This window comes from Xiphophorus hellerii, chromosome 11 (assembly GCF_003331165.1).
Source record: "Xiphophorus hellerii strain 12219 chromosome 11, Xiphophorus_hellerii-4.1, whole genome shotgun sequence".
Classification (NCBI taxonomy): Eukaryota; Metazoa; Chordata; class Actinopteri; order Cyprinodontiformes; family Poeciliidae; genus Xiphophorus; species Xiphophorus hellerii.
This window is the reverse complement of record NC_045682.1, coordinates 23306321-23328469: the sequence shown is the minus strand read 5'-3', so window position 1 is coordinate 23328469 and position 22149 is coordinate 23306321. Positions and strand designations below refer to the sequence as shown.

Below are 22149 nucleotides of genomic sequence, written 5' to 3'. Positions count from 1 at the left end.
AAATCAATGTCATTTCTGACTTAGATTTAACTTCTTAGCTGATGTTTTGAGATAGTGCTTTATTTTTTTTCACATTTCTTGTCCTTTTGTGAAGTGTACCAGTCCCATCTGCAGCAAAACGCCCACACAACATGATGCTCCAGCCATCTGTGTCCTTAAGCATGCAAGCCTTCCTCATTTTTCTCTGAATATAACAGCGTTCATTGTGTCCAAACACTTTACTTTTTGTTTCATCGGACCACGCGACATGCCACCAAAAATCAAGGTCTTTGTCCCTGGGAGGATGTATTTTATGTTGCTTCACTGGCTTTTCAGACAATTTCACTGTGAATAATGATAAGAATGTTTATTCATATAGCACATTTACAACAACCTTAGCTGGCCAGAGTGTTTCACAATCAAAGCTACATATAGCATATAAAATAAGAAATAAAATCTTTACACAAAACATGATAAAATTGGCAATAAAATAATAATAGGAATAAAAACAATTCATACTTTATTTCATCTTGATTTCAGTTTCTCAAAGACTTGTACCAATTAAATACTATTTGTTTCTTTTCTTAACTGGTGTTGAAAGCCAGAAAAAAATAAAACCTCTTTAGCTTTATGCTAGGGTTCATGTGCATGTTTTAGAACCAAAATATTTTCAACCCTTGAACACAGAACCCATCTCCTTCTCATGTCACTTTAACTTGCACATAATTGAGCGAAAGAACACGGATGAACCAAAATTGGAGAGAGGTCAACGATTCTTTCCTTGGCTTCCAATGCCTTGACATCATCAACTGGGATTTTCTAGATTTATTAAAGGTGTAGTAATCATATCATAGTATTATTATAATGTTATCCTGGGGTTTTGCAAATGGAAATAAGCTTTGTAATCCCACCTCACATAAAACATGAAAGTTTACTCTGATTTAATGTTAAATAGAGCGAAAAAAAAGAGTTATGCAACTTTTTATAATGTATGTAAATATCTTGTTTCATCTGTTTGTTTGAAGTAATGCAGATTTCCCCTGGCAGGTTGTTACTCTTGACTGCTCTCAAATGGTAGTAATATTAGGTTTCTGAATTTTAATGAGACACTTTTTTTGTTCTGTTGGGAGCAACCAACAGCTGGCAGATAGACATAAACCCACCCTGAGGTGTTTCTATTAAAATATGTGTGTGTCCTTTCATCTAGGTGCAGACTGTCTGATGGGGGTGTACTTGTTTTTCGTTGGAGTGTTTGATGTGAAGTTCCGGGGACAGTACAATCGAAACGCCCTGCTGTGGATGGAGAGTGTGGAGTGTCGCACCATTGGCTTTCTAGCCATGCTCTCGTCAGAGGTGCTGCAACACACTTTAATCAACAACTTATGTGATATATAAAAATGGCTGTTTGAGTTTGAATATTTTGTGGATATTCTCAAATCCAGACACAGTCAGAAATCATATTTAGATGCTCTAAATGTTCCTGGGGAAGTTGCAGGGGAATTACAATATCGACAAGCTTAGGCATTACTCTGTTTGGATGCTGGTTTTCTCGGCAAAATTGGTAGATCTCATTTTATTTGCTTCTGTGGAACAAGTTTTCAGTTTCAGCTATTTAACCCAAATTGCCATCATAAGATAAAAAGAAACTTGATCCAATGTTCATGAATAACTTAGGAAACGGGCTCTAGCCAATCATGAAATTGAAAATACTGGAACTACACTGTGATTGTCCACATGGAAACAAGGTTAATGTAATTATAAATTTAGAGAGCAACCAATTAATAATATCACATCCAATTGTTGCTTTTAAAATTCTTGTGTAAAAAGAATGGTTAGAATTAGTGATTAAAATCCAAAAGCAACCAAACATGAGTGTATGTAAAGTAGACCTGCATGGACAATCCACTAGTGGTCATAGCAGCTGCACATACAAATATTCATTAAGGTGAGTAATCAACCAGTGTGCAGTAAAAATCAAGATAAGTTTTATATGCTATCAGTTAAGGAAGAAATTTAATAAAAATTACCTTGCAATTTTGGAAGCATTTATGTTCTAAATGTTCACTTTTACTATTCCTATTTTTCATAGTTATTATTTTCTCCCAGGTATCTGTTCTCCTCCTGACGTACTTGACTTTGGAGAAGTTCCTGGTTATTGTGTTCCCTTTCAGCAATTTGCGCCCAGGAAAACTTCAGACTGGGGTGAGATATCTCATCTCTCTCTGATCCAAATTTGAATGTTTTTATGTGTTTTTATGCTTATCCAGCACTGATTCTCTGTAATTCAAATTCAGCTGCCTTGTTGTGTAGAATCCAGTGCTGCGCAGTGTAGTGCAGTCACTCATCCATTTGGAAATCCTGCATAAAATAATGTGAGCATGTTTATTATATCAGTAAATCCACACACAGATGAGTTGGTTCATGCAAGCAAAATTTTTTGGCAGCACTGAATGCACAGGCTGCCTGTATCCGAGTCATTTGTAGAGAACATTATAAAAACACAGACAGTGTGAAATCTGCAAACATAAATTACAATAAAACAAGATTTTTCTTTTTCAAATACACAAAACAGAATATTGTTACGTCCTCTGAGACCGGTTAGGAGAACGCACATTAACTGAGGTGTCAGCATTGAGAAGAAGAAAAGGACATCTGTTTAAAAGGCAGATAGTTTCCAGCTGCTTGTCTTTGTTCAGAAAGTAACAAGAGACGCTGAGGTCCTGTTAAAAGATATGCAGACTTAATTAGATTTCCAAGCCTACAGCTGTTTTATTGCTGACAGTGAATCCCATCTAAGGTTTTTAACAATCTGTCATCAATCTGTTTACAATTCTGCTCTTATTTTCCCCGAGTTAATAAGTGTAAAATAAGTTTACAGCTGTATAAAACCCTGAAATACAAACCTGTTCCTCTCAAACAGCATGAATAGTTTTAACGGGCACTATTATGTGAAATAAACTTTTGTGAGCTTTACATCATTTTATAATGTTGTTCCCTCATCAAAAACATACTTGGGTTGTTGCTTTGATTCATTCTTACATATTTGAGAAATCCTTCAATCTTCAATGGTAACTATTCAGATGTGCTAAACGCCTGATCTCACTGAGCGCCGCCTTTTCCACGCAGCTCCTCCTCAGAACTTCAGTCTCCAAACTGAGGTTCCACCTCACAAAGCAGCCCTCATCCATGACTCCTTCATTCAGCTCCTACAGACTAGCAGCAGCAACAATTAACAAACACCAAGTGGAACTGCACATGCTGAGTTTATCATATGAGCTATTTCTCATTACAACACCAGTAAAATTGTTGTAACTGGCTTAATGGAGAAGCATGTGGAAGAGTGTCGGAGACATGATGAGCTTCTTAAAGAGACTGAGTCTAAATTTCAAGGAGTTAAATTGCAAAGTCAATTTACTTTTTAAGTTGTGTTTGATACGGTATGTTTATGACCACTGAGGGCAACAGTTACTTGATTGTGGTATAAAATGGCATTGTATACCTGGAAAACACACAATATTGCCCTATTAAAAATTAGCAGTTCTTGCTTTAGAGCAAAGAAAAACATAAAATCTTTCTATATTTATGTCTGACTGTCAGGGTGCCATGTCTGTGTCACTATTTTTTAAGTTTCATTTTATTCAGTTGGATATACACTTCCCTGTCCAAAAACTGGTCACATACTCTAATATTTCAAGTCGAATCACTGCCAAAATTTCTCTTTAGCACATCTCAAAGATGTTCAACAGGGTTAAATTCTGGATTTTGTCCTGGCCAATCCATGAATGAAAACAATGCCTCATGCTCCTTGAAGCACTCTTGTACAATTTGAGCTAGATGAACATTGGCTTTGTTTTCCTGGAATTACCTGTCATCAGAGAAGAATAAATTCACTGATGGAATAAGTTGCTCACTCAATGACCTTAAGTAGTCAGATGACTTCATTCTTTGAGTACATAATGTTGCTAAGCCTTCACTGGGTGTGACTAATTCATTAGTTCATGTGCACACTTCTCACTCTGATGCACCTGATCAAAACCTCTTCGTAATCGAGTATTTTTACCTAGATAGCTTTATAATAATAATATATGCATCTATGAAGCACATGTGATTAATCTAAAAAGCTTAACATGTTAATATTACATAATGCAGATTAATCACATTACCTATTTTGACCTAAAAGCTTCCCTCCCACTTAGGGTTACTTAGTTCACAGCAGCGCATTATACGTTCTTGTACTGTAGTCAATGATGCAGAGTTAGTCACAAACTGTAGTGCTCAGCAGCAAATTTCACCTTAAAAAACACTCTGACGAAAGTCTGTGAATTATCCTCCAACAGAAACACAACCACTTTATAGTTATCATTTCTAAATTAACATTTAAATCAAAATAACTTCTTTTAAGCATCCCAGAATATGAAAACCTTGGTGGTAGGCTCAAAAACAGTTTGAGGTGGTATCTTTTTGAGCATGCATTCGCTTAAACCCAGGTTCTGAAACCAAAGGAAAGAACCTTCAGAGATCCAAACCCTGGAGCAACAGAGATTACTACCACTGCACTATCTTAAAGTGACCTTCATGGCTGACAGGAGCAGTGCTGTCCTCTTTCTCCAGATAAGTGGAGAAAGAGCTGTCTCTTTTTCCTTTGAAAAAGAGACAGCTTTAAGAGAACTGCAAATCTGCCAGTTCTTAGAGGAATAAAAACCACCCAAATAGGCATTCTCTTCTTGTTCTGGATGGATTTTGATGTCAACACTGGCAGATTTACTGCTGGTTCTTAATCTTAGAACTTGTTTTTTTTCCTTCTCTCATTTTCCCATTTTATTCCTCCCACTTAGAATTAAATGGGTCATAAAAGTGTGAATAAGACCATATAATCATACTGAATAACCTTTCTCTTGACGTGAGAGTCAAACAGTTTCTAAACTTTTAGGTGTCACTTTAAATTTCATTAAAAGATCATTCGTCTTTTAAATCTGTCTCAAGAGGAAAAGTCTTGATTAGTAATAAATATTGTTTAACTATGTTTATTCTTTTAATAAATATGAATTCGTGAATAACATGAAATCTCTTTTTAGCCTCTCTTCTAAGTTCATTCAGACTGATTAGATTTTTGTAACCAATAAGACTCAATGACTTATGAACACTAAAGTTTTTTAAAGTAGCCCAAAGTTGCTGCAAATGTCTATCAATAAAATGCTTTTGTATCAGATTTACAAGAACAGTAAGGTAAATAAGTACATTTTATTTCTATGTAAAAATAGACATATCGATCACAAAGTGCTTCACAAAGACAAAACAACAACCAAAACATTACTCAAAACCCTGTCTGAATGAAAATGTCTTTAGCTGTTTCTCAAGAGTCGGTGGAGTCTGTGCAGCGTAGAGACAGTGCGAAGGTTTTCCAAAGTCTAAGACAACAGATTCAAAACTGTATGAGCAGAATGCTGACACTGTGCAAAGCACCAGTGGTCTGTGAAATGAATTCATTACCCTTGCTTTAATTATTTAAAAACAAAGAAAGTACAATTCAATCATTGATTAGCAACGAATGCCTTTCTTTGAGCTGAAATCAAATCCAACTAGTCAGGTCCAAGATCAGTTGAAAACCTCATAGTCTAAAGCTGACATCATCAAAAGAACATAAAAACAGCAAAATGTGCAAAGTGGAGTCCCTTATTGGAGTTAAACTCCAAAATATTTAATTTTTTTCAGGTTTGTAACAGTATTTTTTTTAATGTATCTTCATATTGTAACAATAATGTTTTGGAGTGACCCAGCCAGAGCCCAGCAGAAAATTTGTGGAGCGAGTTAAAGATTAAAGTGATGATGGCACCAGGTTTATCGCTAAGGATAAATTGTTATAATGCAAGTCTAAACATAAAAATATTTGTCAGCAATTATAAGAAGGGTTTGATTTTTCCCTGATTATTCTTTCTTGCTTTTTGACCCATTTTATTGAGGAGTACAGGAGTAAAGGCTCCTGAATACAGCCCATGTTTTTCAGTTTATATGTAGTATTATCACTTCCTCTTTACATTTGTGGGTGAGCTTTTAGTTTGGTGAAAATATGCCCAATAAAATCATGTCAGAAATAGTGAGGAATTAATGTAATTGGTTGTACATAGAGTAAATAAAAGCATCTTTAAATCTCTCACAAGACAGTGTTCCTTTTGCAGCTGATTCTACGCGTCTCATTTTTGTGTGCAAAATAAACACTCAAAATGTCACACAAGTCGGTGGGGACAGATTCAACTCCGCCAGTAATTCAAAAGCAAATTTCATTGCCTATTTTAGATATGTCAAATGACATATCCAGGTAGTACTTGAAGAAATTGACATTTTTAGGACAAAAGACGATTTTTCTGTTTTGTTTATTTTCCCCCTCTGTAGACAAAAAATGAACCTCAAATTGTCATTCAACAGGTAGAAATGAGTCAGATCTGAAGTTTAGAGTACTAATTTTATTAAATGTCAGTATGAATGCGAATATGAGGTGAGTCACTAATGTTCAAAGTTACTTTGAACTTTGAATCGCGTTTCGTCTGAAATCTTAACGGCATATTTGTTGTTCCCGTGTAAGGTGATCCTGTCGTCTATCTGGCTGATGGGCTTCATCATTGCTGCTGTGCCACTTATGAATGAAGACATCTTTGGGAACTACTACGGACGTAACGGAGTCTGCTTTCCTCTACACTCTGACAGGCAAGAGAAACCTACAAGCAAAGGATATTCAACTGGGATATTTCTAGGTAAATTAAAGAAAACATTTAATTTTCCTTTCTATAAAATTAATGATATTTGCTTTCTCCATTTATGAGAATGTTAATTTGTATTTTATTAATCTGCATTCAATAAAAAATTCTCTCTTTGAGGATTTGTGTGTAATCACAATCCAATAAAAAGATGAATTATTTATCATGGAAAATTTACAAGTAATCTGAGGTGTTACGCAGATTTACGGAGCTCTGGCAAACTAACAAAACATTTGCCATCAATAAACATAGAGGATTTATGAACAATAGATTGTCAGCCTGCCAGTTATTACTCAATGTTCTTTGTGGGCTTCAGTATGAACGTCACAGAATTATTTTTATATCTTGTCGTAAGGTTTGCCAACATTTCAGTCACTGGGACTTTGCTTTTAATGATCTAATGTTTTAAGTTTATGTGGTAATGTTTCTTTTTTTCCACATTTTACCTTTCAGTTTATATAAAGTACAGATTTCATCAATACCCCTTTTCTTAGATACCCCTAAATAAAATTTGTACCATAGTGATCATTAAATCGAGTCTAACTGTGTATAAACACATTTTGAATATAATTTTAGTTGTTTTGTGAAACCCTTAAAGGTTTATTGGAAAAAATATTGATGAAAACCTTAAAAAAAACTGCTTTATTGCTCATTATGGAGAGACCTGGTAGCAAGGTAGCATTTGATTCAGTTCTGTTAAGGAAGGGATGCTTCTAAACGTTGCAGGACTATCAGGTTGCAAAGTTATCTACCCATGTTTGCATGTCTTTGAATGGCCCAATCAAAGTCCTAAATCGAAATGAGAATCTTTGAAAACCATGCATCACCTTCCTTCCTGATTACAATTGCAATATATTTTACATTGTGCTGGTTTATCACTTGAAATCCCAAAGAAACACTTGAAGTTTGTGATATGCAATATGACAAAATATGAATTAGTTCAGAGTATGAACGGATCCATTGTGCAAGCCTGCACTGCGACTGAAATATCTCCCTCACACTTGTCACCTGAAACTTTTCTGTTTGGTGTATTTGACATATTTGATTGTATTTCATGGTGGCTTATTTTCAATTTTAAAATTTGATTAAATTAACACAGTAATTCATTACTATGCTTACCCCCCAAAAGAACAATTTTTTACTTGAACTCCTGTCTTATTTAAAAATCTCTATTATTATTATTTTTTTTTTACCCCTCCAGGGGGTCTTTTTGTGGGCTCTAGTGTCCCTTATATGATAGTAGGCTGACAGGAAACGGGGAAGGAGAGGGAGGAAGACATGCGGCAAATGTCGTCTGGTCTGGGAGTCGAACCCGCGACGGCCTCTTCGAGGACTCAAGGCCTCCAAATATGGGTCGCGCTAACCCCTACGCCACCACGGCACGCCCCAAAAAATCTCTATTATTTTTACTGAATTATTTAATAGTTTCAATAGTTTCAATATTTGTTAAGCTCACAGAAACATGTTGAAAAACTCTAACATGCATTTGTGCTGCAGGATTTTATCTTCTGGATTTATTTGAACACAAATGTGAATGGCATTGATTATTTACTGATATTTTGCCATGGTGATATTGTTTTACAATGATTTTACAGAAACTTTGGTATGATGCATGCTGCAGCGTCCATTAAATTTTATGTCGGCACACCGAAACAAGTTTGAGAAACCTTAGTTAGGGAAAAGTCTTAGTTAAGGAAATTTTTGTCTTTCTTTTTGTACAACCACAAGACGAGGCTTAAGTCCAATACTGCTGGATCTGCATGGCCAGTCATTTTTGTTTTGAAACTTGTCATTGAAATAGCTGCTGCTATTTTTCTAAACTGAAAGTTCTTTATGCTTTTCCTTTGTCTGAATACATGTGTGAACAGTCTGTTCATTGTTTTAGGTCTAAATCTGGTGGCGTTCCTTGTGATCGTCTTCTCCTACTCCAGCATGTTCTATTCCATCTACAAAACTGGAATCAATGCGACTGACCTGCGGAGCAGACTGCACCGAGACGTGGCAGTGGCCAACAGATTTTTCTTTATAGTGTTCTCTGACGCCCTCTGCTGGATTCCCATATTTTTAGTGAAGATTCTCTCGCTGCTGGAAGTGGAGATACCAGGTGATAAGTGAAAACAGCAACTTTTCAGAAACTTTAAAATCATTCCATTACGATAATAATTACTAAGCAATTGTACAAACCATAACTTCTGGGAATTTTGAGATAATTCTTAATGAAATTCACCCCCAAGTAAAATGAATTTATTCATGCTATTTGTTCACCAACTGAGCTTTTAGTTTATTTGGTAAGTTTTTAGTTTCAGTTTATTTTTCTTTTGAGAAAACTTCATGGACCCAGTTAGCTCCATACAGCTCAAGTATAAACTTCATTTAGCATTTTTTATGTCTGAAATAAAGCTTAATGAAATCATCCATCAAGTAGAATATTGATGGTCATTTCCTTGCACAGAAAACTTGAATGATGTTGTCAAGATCTGCCTTTTTTGACATAAACTGCAGTTTTCAGATATGATGTGACTGAAATTTTGAGAGGTAAATAATAAGAATGAGTTCATGATTTTATGATTTTCTTTTAAGCTTTTACGAGGTTAGAGTTTAACTTTAATAAAATCCTGATTTTGGTTAAGTCTGTCAGCTGATAAAATCCTCAATCATGTAAATTAAGATCTCATCTGTGCTATTATCCTACTATTTACATACATTGTTAAAAGTGAGTTGGGTCTTTCCTCTTTTTTTCTGCTGGATCTGCTGCCGAGGAACAATACAATCAAAGTGTGATTAAAAAAAGATAAAGTAATTTATAATATTTATACTGACTAGGACATGCGTCTTCAGTTTACAGTTTCAAGCTGTTTGTGTTTAAAGCTGTTTGTGTTATTAGAAGCTTAAGCATTCTGATAAAATTCAAACCACACACAGCAGTGTCATCTTGGAGGGGAAATGTTACAGTGTGGCATTCTATTATGCATAAAATATCCAAAGTTTGCCCCCGAAAATGTAGTTTGAATTTTTATTCACCCCTGAATAAAACTGCATTAAATGAGGTCAGGATAAGCTGCTTTTGCTGCAAATCTTTCATGTGAAAATGTGCATCATTCAATTTGAAAGTTTTAAGATAAAATGAGCTCTACTCTTAAACCCATTCATATTCAAAAATCTTATTAACGTTAAAAGGCTGACAGAGTCCTAAACCACTTGTTTCCCCTAAAATGTCTATCAAACAAGTCAAGAATTGACTTTTCAGATTTTTCCACAGATAAAACTCTGGGGAAAAGACAAGTATCACGTGACCACAATTCTAGTATCTTGGATATGTCTCCTGTGTCTCAAGAAACCTTAATGCATCTAGAATTTAAACCTTTTGATAGTATATGTCTGACAGGAACTAATTACAACCTGGAACTTTTAACCTGCTGCCTTTACATTGTGTCTACATACTCCTTCAAAACATTTGAAGCCTTTTTGTACCTGAAATATTGCAGAAAGTACATATTTTCTACATGTATTGAAAACTGCTATGTTCACACCTCTTTAATAAAAGAATTATAGGGATGCCTCAATGATGAGGAACTATAGGCCCATATGTACCATAGCATATCAAGAAAAAACATTGAAAAGGAATTTTATCAACACATTAATCACACAAAGTCAATAAAATAAATAAACAAAAACTAGCACAAATGATTAGACATAAATCTAATTTTGAGAGGCACAGTGGTACTAGATTTCTGCTATTATTCTTGGCTATAAATAGATTCAGCAGTTGGCAGACATTAACCTGAATTTGAATACCATTTTCATTGTGCATCTTGCTATGAAAATATACCTGCCATGACTTAACATAGTTGTTTCTTTTTGCTCCTTCAGACACGATTTCCAGCTGGGTTGTCATTTTCATTCTTCCAATCAACAGTGCCTTGAACCCCATCCTGTACACTCTGACAACCAGCTTCTTTAGAGAGCAGGTGGAGCTCTTGCTCTGCCGCTGGCAGAGAAGACACACCCTGAAGAAAGACCGCAAAAGCCTCACTTCCTCCACCATCTTCGTGGAGACGGCGCGGCCGCAGTGCTACCAGCCGCCTGCCTACCTCCAGCAGCTGTCGCTGGTCGAAGCGGACCCTCGCTATGCCTGAGAGGACTTTTTTTTGAAACTGTACCATTTTTTATAAACTACGGGTCATAGGCCAATTTTATTGCCACATTTTTAAGCTCTTACATGACAACAGCACTGTTTTTAACACTCCCAGGAGGAAAAAAATGTTACAATCACTGTGCTGATTCATCATGCTCTGACATTTTTTTTAATGTCTTGTGTTTTTTGTCGTGCACAAAGGCAGCACCTTCAGCTTACTGTTATAAATGTCTTACTCAAAGCCTCCTTAGCATGGGCATGAGGAGCCAAGGCTTACACCACCAATGTTGCATCTTGGAGGAGTTTCTGTGTTGTTTAAGCTGCAGTTTCCACCTTACTTTCTATGAAAAGGTCTAACACGTAGATTACATCCAATACTCGCGACACCTGTTGATACTTCAGTGTCATCTGATTGAATTTATGGGAGATGTGCAAAAGCAGATATCGCTTTTATCTCAGTCACATACACTGTTATCCATGAAGAGACTGACCAACTGTTTAACAATTATCTGGGAGCTGAACTGAGTTCAATCAGAAATGGACAAACAGGTAAAGAACAAAAGTAATTTTGGTTTTTTAAGATGTAGCACTCAAACGTTTTTTAATTGTAAAATTACAAATCAGCTTTTGCATTATGTAGTCATTTACCGTGCACAAAGTTAATGCATGTATGAAAATGCCAAAAAACCTTAAGAAATGTTTAGGGTCATTTTTGAATCTGAGAGATTTAGCCTTTCTATTTTAACCCATTTCTTCTGTAATTCCTTTTCCTCTTGTCCGTCGGTTTAGAGGGCGTTTCAGCTTTACTAAATAAAGTTGTATATAAATCAATTAGAATACCAAATAAGTTAGTTTCATTAATTCAATTTATAAATTAAAACTCGTGCTTTACATATATTTATTACAGACAGACTGTATATTCTATGCAGTTTGTCTATAACTGTATAATATACTTTAATTTTTTAAATAACTGATGATTATGACTTTCATGATCATAACTGAAAAATCCCAAATGCAGTTTCTCCAAAAATGTTAAAGTTAGAAGTTATAAGAATTTGAAGAATGTGAATTTACTAAATGTTTTATGCACTTTATACTTAGTTGGGGGTCCTTTTGCACGAATTTCTGCATCCAATGATTGAGGTGTTAACAAAGCCAATGGTGTTTTAATTGCCTTCAGCTCATCTGCACTCCCTTTATTGATTCTCTATGGGGTTTGGGTCAGGGCAATTTGCTGGCATGTAAAGCAAGGTATACACTGTTTCCTGGATAATTCAGTGTGTTGCGGCTCTCTAATTCAAGTTTCACTATTCGCCTTCCGAATGAGCTTTTGATTGGGCTTTACCTCTTATGGTTTAGATTATCTCTGTTTTTATGGATCTTTTTTCCATTCACCTCCATTGATGTGCTTTGGTAGCAGAACTATAAACAGCCTTTCTTTTCTGTCAATTAGATTTTTATGTTTATATACCTTGTGGAGGGTCTTAATGACTGTCAGCAGTCTTCTCCATAATTGTTTAGTCCATAATGCACCCGTCTGTATTTCAAATCTTTTTTTTAACTGGTCTTAAATTTGAGTTGTTGGGGGTTTTTGGAGGTGAGGGGGATCAGAAATGGAATTTTTGGATTTTTAGCTACTGAAAACTAACAAAAGTTTTCAGTACCTAAATTTTTGTTAACTAAGAAACTTAACAAAAATAAAATAGTTCCTTCGTTAGATGGTGGATATAAGTTTCTTTCTTTAGAAGATGGACTTAAGTTTTACTTTTGAATTAAATTACTGAAATTATGCTTTTTATTATATTATTGAGATGAAAATGAAAATACAGAAGACAAAGGTGAATTAGAATTTGGTTAGGGTTGTTAGAAGCTGTGGCTCTTTTATTTCTGTTAGCCAGTCTAATTCTAATGCCAAATTTCCTGTGTTTTTAACCAATTTTACACAACATCTGCACAAGTTTTATTCATTCATACCTCCTTTATATGTTATGTGAACAACTTGAACTGGATCAATGTTTTTGTATCAACCTTAATTTTTTTTGTCTTTTTTATTGCACTTATTGACATAAGAAGGCCTTAATACATTTTTTTAGATGGTTTCAAATTTGCTTTAAATTTCATTGTTTTCAATTTCTTCATGCTTTTCAGCAGGTGCACTGACGGTGACAATCGTAAAATATAATTTTAAATGGCATATTAGAAGTTTGATTAGTAAAGGGAAATTAAGCAGATGAATGAAAAGAATTGTTAATAGCATAAATATATTTTGTAAATATCTGCTGTGGAACCAGTAGATGTAAATCTGATTAAATAAGAAGTGTCACTTGCTGTCATGTTCATTTGTACATTTTTTTATTATAATTTGTTACAAAAGAATGTTATGTACCGTATGTAAAATGTTTTTTGAGTCAGGTTATTGAATTTTATGGTCATTGTTTGCTCTACATTTTGAATAAAGTTTTGGAAAAGAATAATCCTGTTATTTTACAATTCTGTATGAATAGCACCTTTTCAAAAGCTGATTGTGACTTGAAAATCAGGGGGCTGCTTTTGAAAGAGTCTACTGCATATACAGTGATTGATAACACAAAACTGAGAAAAAGATGAGAATGTTTACATACTGCCTTTTTTTTTAATTGCATAACCGGTTCTTAAAAGCTGAGCCTATTGAGCAAAGGCCACTCTGAATATGGAAAAGTGTTAAGTTATGCTTCACATTTCAGCATTTGTCTTCAGAAAAGCTAGAGTTTTCTTTGTACCACATGTGGTCTTAATCAGTAATTTTTCAGGCTTTGTGTAAAATTCAGTGTTTCTTTTTAGAAGAAAAACAGAAAATCCAGATTTAACAATGCAGCCCGAAGCACAACCATTGTCAGATGTCCTGAACAGAAACACCAAGATAGTGTTAAGACTGACTCAAGATCATTACAAAAAAGGAGACCATACCATGGTTAAAAAACAACAGAAAAGGAACATTTATTAAGATGAAAAATAAAGTTAATAAAAAATTACAATGAAAGCAAGTGTCAAAATCAGTGGCTTTATGTAAATACATAGATGTGTCGTATGTATGCGCATGGAAGTGCTAAGACCTGAAAACAGACAAATTCAATTGTGCATCCTAAGGAGGAGAATCAGGTTTATAAATGTACCTTGTCTTCTCTTTGCATATATCCTGCAACACTCTCATTCAACTGATTGATTGCATTATTTTCTCATAAATGACTGAGACCTACACATGATCTAAAATAAAAAGGAAACTGCCAATAAAAGTAAAGAAATTGATAACTGACAAAAATAAATATCTAAACAAAAAGATAAATCGTAATATAAATAACAAATGTAGGCCTATATGTTTTTACATGGAATAAAGGTAGGAATTAATTATCTGGTCGAGCAAGAAAGAAACAGTTAACAGAAAAGATGAGACTGTAGAGGGAAGAGAGATAATACAGAAGTAAAAACATTTGCTAGGCTTGTATTGCTTTATCTCAATTTTTAAAAAGCCCCAAAATGCCATGTTCAGAAAAAGCTACTATTGTAGTTATCCTTGGGACTGTGCCTGTGTGAGCTTTATTAAATATCACCTACAGCTCTTTCATCACTTCATGTGGCTGCACCTGCGGCGCTCCGCATCCTTTCTCAGCAGGTGTCCTGCCCTTGGACCGAGCTGCGCCCCTAGTGACAACTTGACGGACACGGCTGTTGACCAATGGGAATCGAATCTCGTCTCAGTCTCTATCTTCTTCGAATCTGATTGGTTGCTAGGGGCGGGACCTTGTCGACTCAAGCCGTGGTGCTGTCAGCCGGGGAGGCACGACTCCTGGAGGAGAGAGACGAGGCGAATTGATGAAAACAAGCCACCGAACATCATAAACAAAGAACTTGTCTCAGGAGATGGCCTTGTAGGCGTCCGCGTCGACGAAGAAAAGGTAAAATTTGATTTAAAGCTAAATTAAGGCGGTGTGTGGGGATGTTTCGGTGTTCTGTTGACTACCGAGACAACACAAGACATGTCTTAGTCTAACACTGCCTGCTGTGACTAACAGTCGGAGCGCTGTAGCTATCTAGTTAGCTATACGCTTAGCTGGTTATAGTGTTCTGTACCAATTAAATGAACGAGAAAAAATGTCTGCTTGTTTAAAAAATTGCGCCCTGCTTTGCAGTCCCCACACAACGGACAATACCGTGCCGCTTTGTAAGAGAAATTAGCCAAATAACAGTCAGAAATCGACCGTTGCTTATATTCATAACATAACGGCATAAGAGAAGCTTTGCATGTTAGCTGTATTTAAGGCGATTATAATCATGAAAAATGAATGAAGAGTGTTTCGAACGAAAATGGAAGAACGTAACATGCAGGTCTCAGAGTTCATCTGGCTGTCTGGTGCCATGTCTGACTCTCTGATGTCAGGAATGGGCTGTGGAATAAAAGAGCTGAAATTATAACATAAACCCAGCTAGAAAAGACTTAATGGCATGGATCAACATGAGCAGCAGAACAGGCTGCTCATGTTGCAGCTTATATTAAGGTATAATTCATCCATTCATCCATCCATATTTTTGTTCTTTTGTCTTTGTCTTGTTTTTTTGTTTTGTCTTTTTTTGTTTTTGTTTATTTGTGGGGTTTTTGGTAGGTTTGGTTTTTAAAGCCTGACCACTGCTGGTTGTACTTATGATTTATTTATTTTTTTCTTAATTAGTATTTTTACATTTAAAAAATGGGTTAAAATATACTGAGAACAGGAAAAGTATGGCATTTCAACATGGCATTTGTGTATATTCAGGAGTCCTGTTATATTTAGGAAACAGGTAGCTTGGATGTCTTAGGAGAGAAAGTCAGTAAGTAAATGAGCATGTATTATTTACATGCAGTTCACCTTCACCCAGATAACTACTGTACAGTTGTGGGAATTTTCAGCTCTTAGCGTTCATGTGGATCACATCTATTTGCTTCAGGGAGATTTTTTTTTACACTGCCTCTCTTCTCCCCCTCCTCATCACTCAGCCTTAACCCCCTCCTCATTTCTCCAGCTGTTTGAGACAGCCAGTCAGCAGCACCGCCCCAGTTCTCTCCATTGTTCTGTGACTGGCCATAGGCTTAGTGCAAGAAAACCCATACAGCTTGACATGTGTGTCGCAGTCTACAGCGCCTCTAACATTCACCAAAACTTTTTTTAATTTTTGCTTTGCATTTTCAACTGAAGTCTTTGCAGCCTTAGATGTATTTGGGCTACATGTTATATTTGCATATTAAATTAGGTCAAAAGACAGAGTGTAGAGCAAATATAATCTTTCTCATATTTTAGTCCATTAAAACATGGAGTAAAATAGGTTTTACATCAAGAAACTGGAATTTTCACCTATTCTTTTAAAGTCTTACCACAGATTCACAAGGTGATTTAGATCTGGATTTTGCTAAGGCCATTTTAATAAATGTACATGCTTTGGTGGAGACCAGTTAATTGTAGCAATTACTGTATGTTTAGGGGTATTTATGGTAGTTATCTTTCAGCAATGGGTTTTAGGCTACTGTACTCTCCAAGGTCAGATTTGCTAAATACATGACAAACAGTAGCCTTGTCAACAGATTGTAGGTCTCTACAGCTCATTCAGAGTTGCAGTTGGCTTTTTGTTGGCTTTTTGGCTGTTGCTTTCATTTTTGCTCTTATTCCGGCTGTCGGTTTATGTGGATGGCCATGCAGAATTTGCTATGTGTGCAGTTGTGCCATCCTCTTTCTATTTTCAGACAATGGGTTGCGCAGAGCTGTGTGAGAAGTTAAAAGCTTGGGACAATGTCTTACAACCCAATCCTACTTTAAACTCCTCCACAATGATCTCTCTGACTTGTCTGCTGTGGTCCTTGGTCTTCATGATGCTGTTTGTTCTCTAATGTTCTCCAACAAACGTAAGCACCACCCATAAATGTATGTGTGGTGGTCCATTGACTTAAAAATAGCTTTAGGTATTTTTGTAATCCAGATAATTCATAATGTGAATGTTTTAAGTTTTAAGACTTAATACAGTCTCATAAACAATAAACAAGAATCATTTGATTAGTTTGTCACATTGGCTGTTTTTTTATCCCTAAAGCTGTTTTTTTGGTCATGTGAATTGATGATACAGTTCTTTTAGAAACTATTTACTTGGGTTTAAGAAGTGCTGCAGTTAGAGTTCAGTTTGTAAAAATTCAGAGCAATGTTCAATATTTTGGTAACATTACTTCATATCTTTTGACCATTGAGAATACTTAATATTTGAAACACACTTCTAAATGTTCTGTTGTGATTTTTTCCAAAAAATGTTTTCAAACCCTGTTGGAGATAAGTAGTAACCCTTGACTGGGGCCTATAACATGAGAGATGAAAATGCCAGGTAAGGGATTTCCAGTTGAAATGATAAAAACAACATTATTAGGCATGACCCCAGCCTTTGAGAATTTTTTATTTTTTTTTTGCACAATGTTAATTGCATTTATTTCTAATAGGTGTTTGATCGTAGTTCGTTCATAAACGGATGGAAACAGGGGCCTTTTAGTTGTGTGTGTGTGTGGCTTTTTTTCCCTATGTATGATTTAAACACACTTCAGAGGTTTAGTGCAGCATAAATATGACAATGAACTTTATGTGCACAAACCATGCCTGACCTCCCACTTCATCTGCTCGGGTACCTTCCTCAACTGCTGAACTATCCCATCTTTTCTCGCTGCCATTGTTTCCATAGATACCACTCTGCACCTCACTCCCACAAACTTACATAACCTGGTGTTTTTGTCAGATACACGCACAAGTATACGCATGTACAGCAGATTAGAAAGTACCACTCCTGTTGGCTATGGCACCATCATCAACCCACAAAAACATACGCACACGCACACATTCCTTGCCATCATCATCCCTGTTTGACTTTCCCTTGGGTGTTGCTATACTTAGCAGAGGGTAGCAGCATAGTTTTTTTCTCTCAATAATATGTCAACCCTGTTCTGGCTGTGTTTTAGCTTGATTTTATCGATTTTAGAGTGGAATTAATTTATTTTCACTTAAGTGTTTCATGCATTTGCTTGTAGGTTTCACATAGCTCTGTTTGAGGAATGTTGTTTTTGTTCCTATAAAGTTTGAACTTGCTCTGAGGTTGCTTGATAGTGCATTAGTCAGCTCATTAGCGACTCCAGAGATATTATTGCATAACAGATCTCTTTATAAAAAGGCTGATAGACATACTGTAATGTGTTTATATGTGCATCAGACTTACTAACTGGTTTGATGGCATATAAACTAAAGTCCATATAATATTGTGCTATTACTGAATTTAAAATAGTTCGTCTATATAGTGTAAGCAGACATTTTCTCTTAAATTACAGACAGAAATAATGCTGAGTCTCTAGCACTGAGCAGTATGTACCTTGTTTTTTATTACATCTACAGAATACATAATAATGAATTAAGATAACATAGTTGAGTATAGAAAACATTCTGTTTTTATAACAATAAAACTTGAATGAAAAAACTTGAGAAAACTTGAATTTCTACAAGTGAATTGCTCAAATAAAAAGCATACTTTTCACTCAGATTGCAAAAAGATTAACATACTCGCTATATGTCAAATTTTATATTGATAAGCTGAATTACTGCTGGGAAAAGAGCAGATTTAAATCTAAATTGACATTGTAAAAAAAAGTAAACTTTTCTTTAATTTAGAATCACTTCAGGGTAAACAGATGTTGAACATGTAGCTGTTTCATGTTTTAGAGCTATTTTTCTTTGTTATGGTCTTGTTTGACTGGCGCAAGCCACAGCGCTTAAAACATTGCTTTTCTAAGAGAAAATAGGGTAAAGCAATACATAAATGACTTGGAAATATCCTACATGTTAAGCACAAAAATTATCTATTTATCTAAGGTACTACAGTACTTGGAGGACAAAATTATAGGACAAAATTATAATTTATGAACTACTAAAATGGAAAATGTGTGTACAAATCACATCCAAAAACAAAACTGAAAGTCTAAAATATTATTGACAGCAATTTTGATCCTTGCAATGAGCTCAAGGGGGCACTATCGTAGAGCCAGTGTGTTGGTTAAATCAGGATAGGAAAGAGAAAGGGACAAAGGATAACACCGAACAACTGCCATTAAAGCCAACTTTACTGATAGCAGCAAATATAGTGATAGTACCCATTTACAAGTCAGTGTATTGACAAACGTTCTAAAAATCCCAAATACTGTCATTTCAGTTTAATCTATTATTCCAGCCTGTTATGGTCTGACATTTGTAAGTTATTTACATATTTACATAGATATCTTTCTTAATTTATTATTACCAGTGTCCTTTTACACTGCTGTATTATTTTATTAGGTTCCTGAACATATCTGAACAATGTAACTAGAAAACAATTTAGAAGGGTGTTGCCTTAAAAATTCCAATCAAAACTCAAGTCCAAGAAAACTGAAAGTCCTAGTCTCGTGCGCAAATGTTGACAGTAGCACAATGCCAGTAAAAAAAACCATCCAGAAATAACAAACTACAGTTACCCGACTGCCTTTTATAAAATATCAGTTATGATACATGGCAAAGAATAAGTGCATCTATAATCACTGAAAGCACTACAATTCAGTTTTATGGGGATTACTTTCCATGAGATTGATTTATTTAATTACAACATTCCATATTTGTGGATTCCACAACTAATAGTTATCATGTTAACAGATTTTCCATCCTCAGATATGGGTCTTTGTCAGTTCTTTATAATTACCATGGGCTTTCTTGCTACTTATCAGATTAATGCAGGTCAGAAGACCACATATTGAGAGATTTATTTTTGTGTTATTCTCTTTCCACTATCAGAAGGTGGATTGAACCGTTCTCAATAAGATGCTTAAGGCTTGGGGTGTTGTTTAATAATCTAATTCTGCTTAAAATTTGTCCACGACTTTATTCCAACTATTTTTATTGGTCTTCATTATGTGTTTTTTGTTTACTTATGTTGCCGAACAAACCTGTGGGCTTCACAGACAAGCAGTAATTATACAGAGATTGATTTACACACATGAAGTGTCTATGGTGTAATTGGTTGCACTGCATTTTAATTTAAGGACGTTAAGATAAAGTGGGTTGATTACAAATGACTATTCTATTCTTTTCGATTTTATCTGTAATTTAAAAAAGAAATTTTTTTTTTTTTTCCCAGGTCAGGATTATGAAGTTTTGATATGTGGAAAAGGGTGTTAGTACTTTTGCAAGACACTGTATTTTTATCATAGTGTCTCAAAATAAACTTTGTGTACAATTTGCTGATACTTTTCCTTATGCATGCCTCTAAATACAACCAGTCGTCCTTTGTGATGCTGTCTGTTTAAATTTATTCCAGAATCATTGCGTAATCTCATAGTAAATGTCAGGCATAATCTTGTGAAAAAAATTGTTGCAAACCTGAAGTGGTCCTTATAAAATGCCTTATTCTTGGGGTGAGGCAAGGCTATCACTGGTTTTGTTTTTTCAACTTAGTAAAAACCCGTGAGCTGGAGTCTTGCCTCAGTGCATAAGCCTAAAGTAAACGCGTTTATCCCCATAGCTCTCCTGTTAGACTGGGTGGCTGAGCGTCCAGGACGGTCTGCACAACAGTTACTATGACAGTGTGTTTGAGCAGCAGATGGAAGTTTTCCCTTGAAGAGGAGCTCTAAGTGGTTGCAATTTAAATAGTAATTAGAAAGATGATTATGAGAAGAGGTCTTTCAATTTGGGAATCATCTTTTGCTTTGATTAGAAGAAGCACAGTTATTTTGCAAAAGTCATTTCAGATGACAAACTTAAGTAATTTGAAAAGCAAATAAAAATGAGGAAATGGAGCAATGAAGAATTGTTTTAATGATTAAAAAAGAAACCAGCAAGTGATCATGTCACATTCCTTGTGGTTTCATTTGTCTGAGGCCATGTCTATGTGGGAGAGGAAGTAGTTTTATATTTCAGACTATATGTGAGACGGGTTGGCACCACTTTGTCTCTCTTCTTTTAGCTTAGGATCCGCTGCTCCTCCATCAGGGAGGCAATGATTTATGTGCAATATTGAAAAACGAACAAAACAGGAAGAGACCACCAGACATAGGGACATAATGACTGATTAAATTAAGAAAACATTACATTACTAAACAAAGTAGGGTGTTGCTGGTGGAGGTCAACTATTGTTAAGATAGTATTGTTGTTTGTCCACAAACCCAGGCTACAAACAAGCTGTTACACTGTGGTTTATTGTTTGCCTTTTTGGTTGTGTTACTTGGTCTTGGTAAACCAAAGAGTATTTACAATGGGTAAAGGGCAGCACGTATGTCACAGTTATCTTAATAATGGATGACAATATATGTGGTGTGTATTTGAATTACAAAAAGCTTTAAATAACAGGAACTGACAAGCTTGTTTAAGATGTGTATTTCATATGTTTTGTTGATATAAGCAGTTTATCAACAATTGCCTCATTTTAAAAGATAGTTAAACTAAGAAACATCTTTGCATCACAGTGTTAAAGGGCTTCAAGGGAGTAAAAACAGGTTTGATTGTGTATTTGAAGAAGTAGATTGTCAGTCTTTGACCTGTGAGTCTTAACACAAGCGGACGATCAGGCCCAGTAAATATTAGGCAGAAAACCTGAGAAGCTTTTCAGGGAACCTGAGTGGTGTCTGCTTTCACACATCAGTTGTCATGGAACAAGGCCCCGTCAGAAAGCATGATGTTTTGTACAAACTGTTGGCTAAAATGTACTGCAAAAACAAACCTATTAAGCAATTAAGTCCTCCTGCCTATTGTTTACCTATATTCGCTTTACTTTTGGCAACATTTTAAAGTGTGGGTATTTTGTAAAATTGACTTTTTTTTTTAGCTTTATATCACATTATAATGGTATTCCCTCATCAAACACACACCTGGAGTGCTGTTTTAATTCTTTTATGCATATTGAGGAATCCTTGAATATCTTGTGGTAACCACTCATTGATGCCTAAACGTTTGCGCTCACAAAGCGCCACCCTTTTCCAGGCGTTAAATTGCAAAGAAATTTGTTTCAAGTCATGTTTGGTATATGTAGCCCTTTTTATAACAACTGAAGGTAGCATAGTTACTTGATTGTGCAATGAAATGGCAACGTGAGCCTGGAAAATACATAATATTGCCTTTTAAGAAGCCACTGCTGTTTCCGACACTCTGCTTTCACCACGTCATCACAGCAATGCTCCTCCAATAGCCGTTTACAACTGTTCTTAGGAGTGTTGGACTGAGGAGTTTGTATGATAAG

General features: G+C 35.5%; 2 protein-coding genes across 2 annotated transcripts in view; both read left to right on the top strand.

The window, feature by feature from the left end:
* rxfp2a (relaxin family peptide receptor 2a) overlaps positions 1 to 13334 on the top strand; it is a 90009-nt gene extending 76675 nt beyond the window's left edge. Inside the window, exons 16-20 of the mRNA XM_032577181.1 lie at positions 1187 to 1332; positions 2086 to 2181; positions 6560 to 6728; positions 8617 to 8835; positions 10602 to 13334. Coding sequence (XP_032433072.1) covers positions 1187 to 1332; positions 2086 to 2181; positions 6560 to 6728; positions 8617 to 8835; positions 10602 to 10867 — 896 coding nt within the window. The 3' untranslated portion in view covers positions 10868 to 13334. The remainder of the gene's footprint in view (positions 1 to 1186; positions 1333 to 2085; positions 2182 to 6559; positions 6729 to 8616; positions 8836 to 10601) is intronic.
* A 1328-nt stretch (positions 13335 to 14662) lies between these two features.
* The window catches only part of fryb (furry homolog b (Drosophila)), a 58535-nt gene continuing 51048 nt past the window's right edge, over positions 14663 to 22149 (top strand). The window contains exon 1 of the mRNA XM_032575858.1: positions 14663 to 14798. The gene's annotated coding sequence lies outside the window, so the exon portion shown is untranslated. The remainder of the gene's footprint in view (positions 14799 to 22149) is intronic.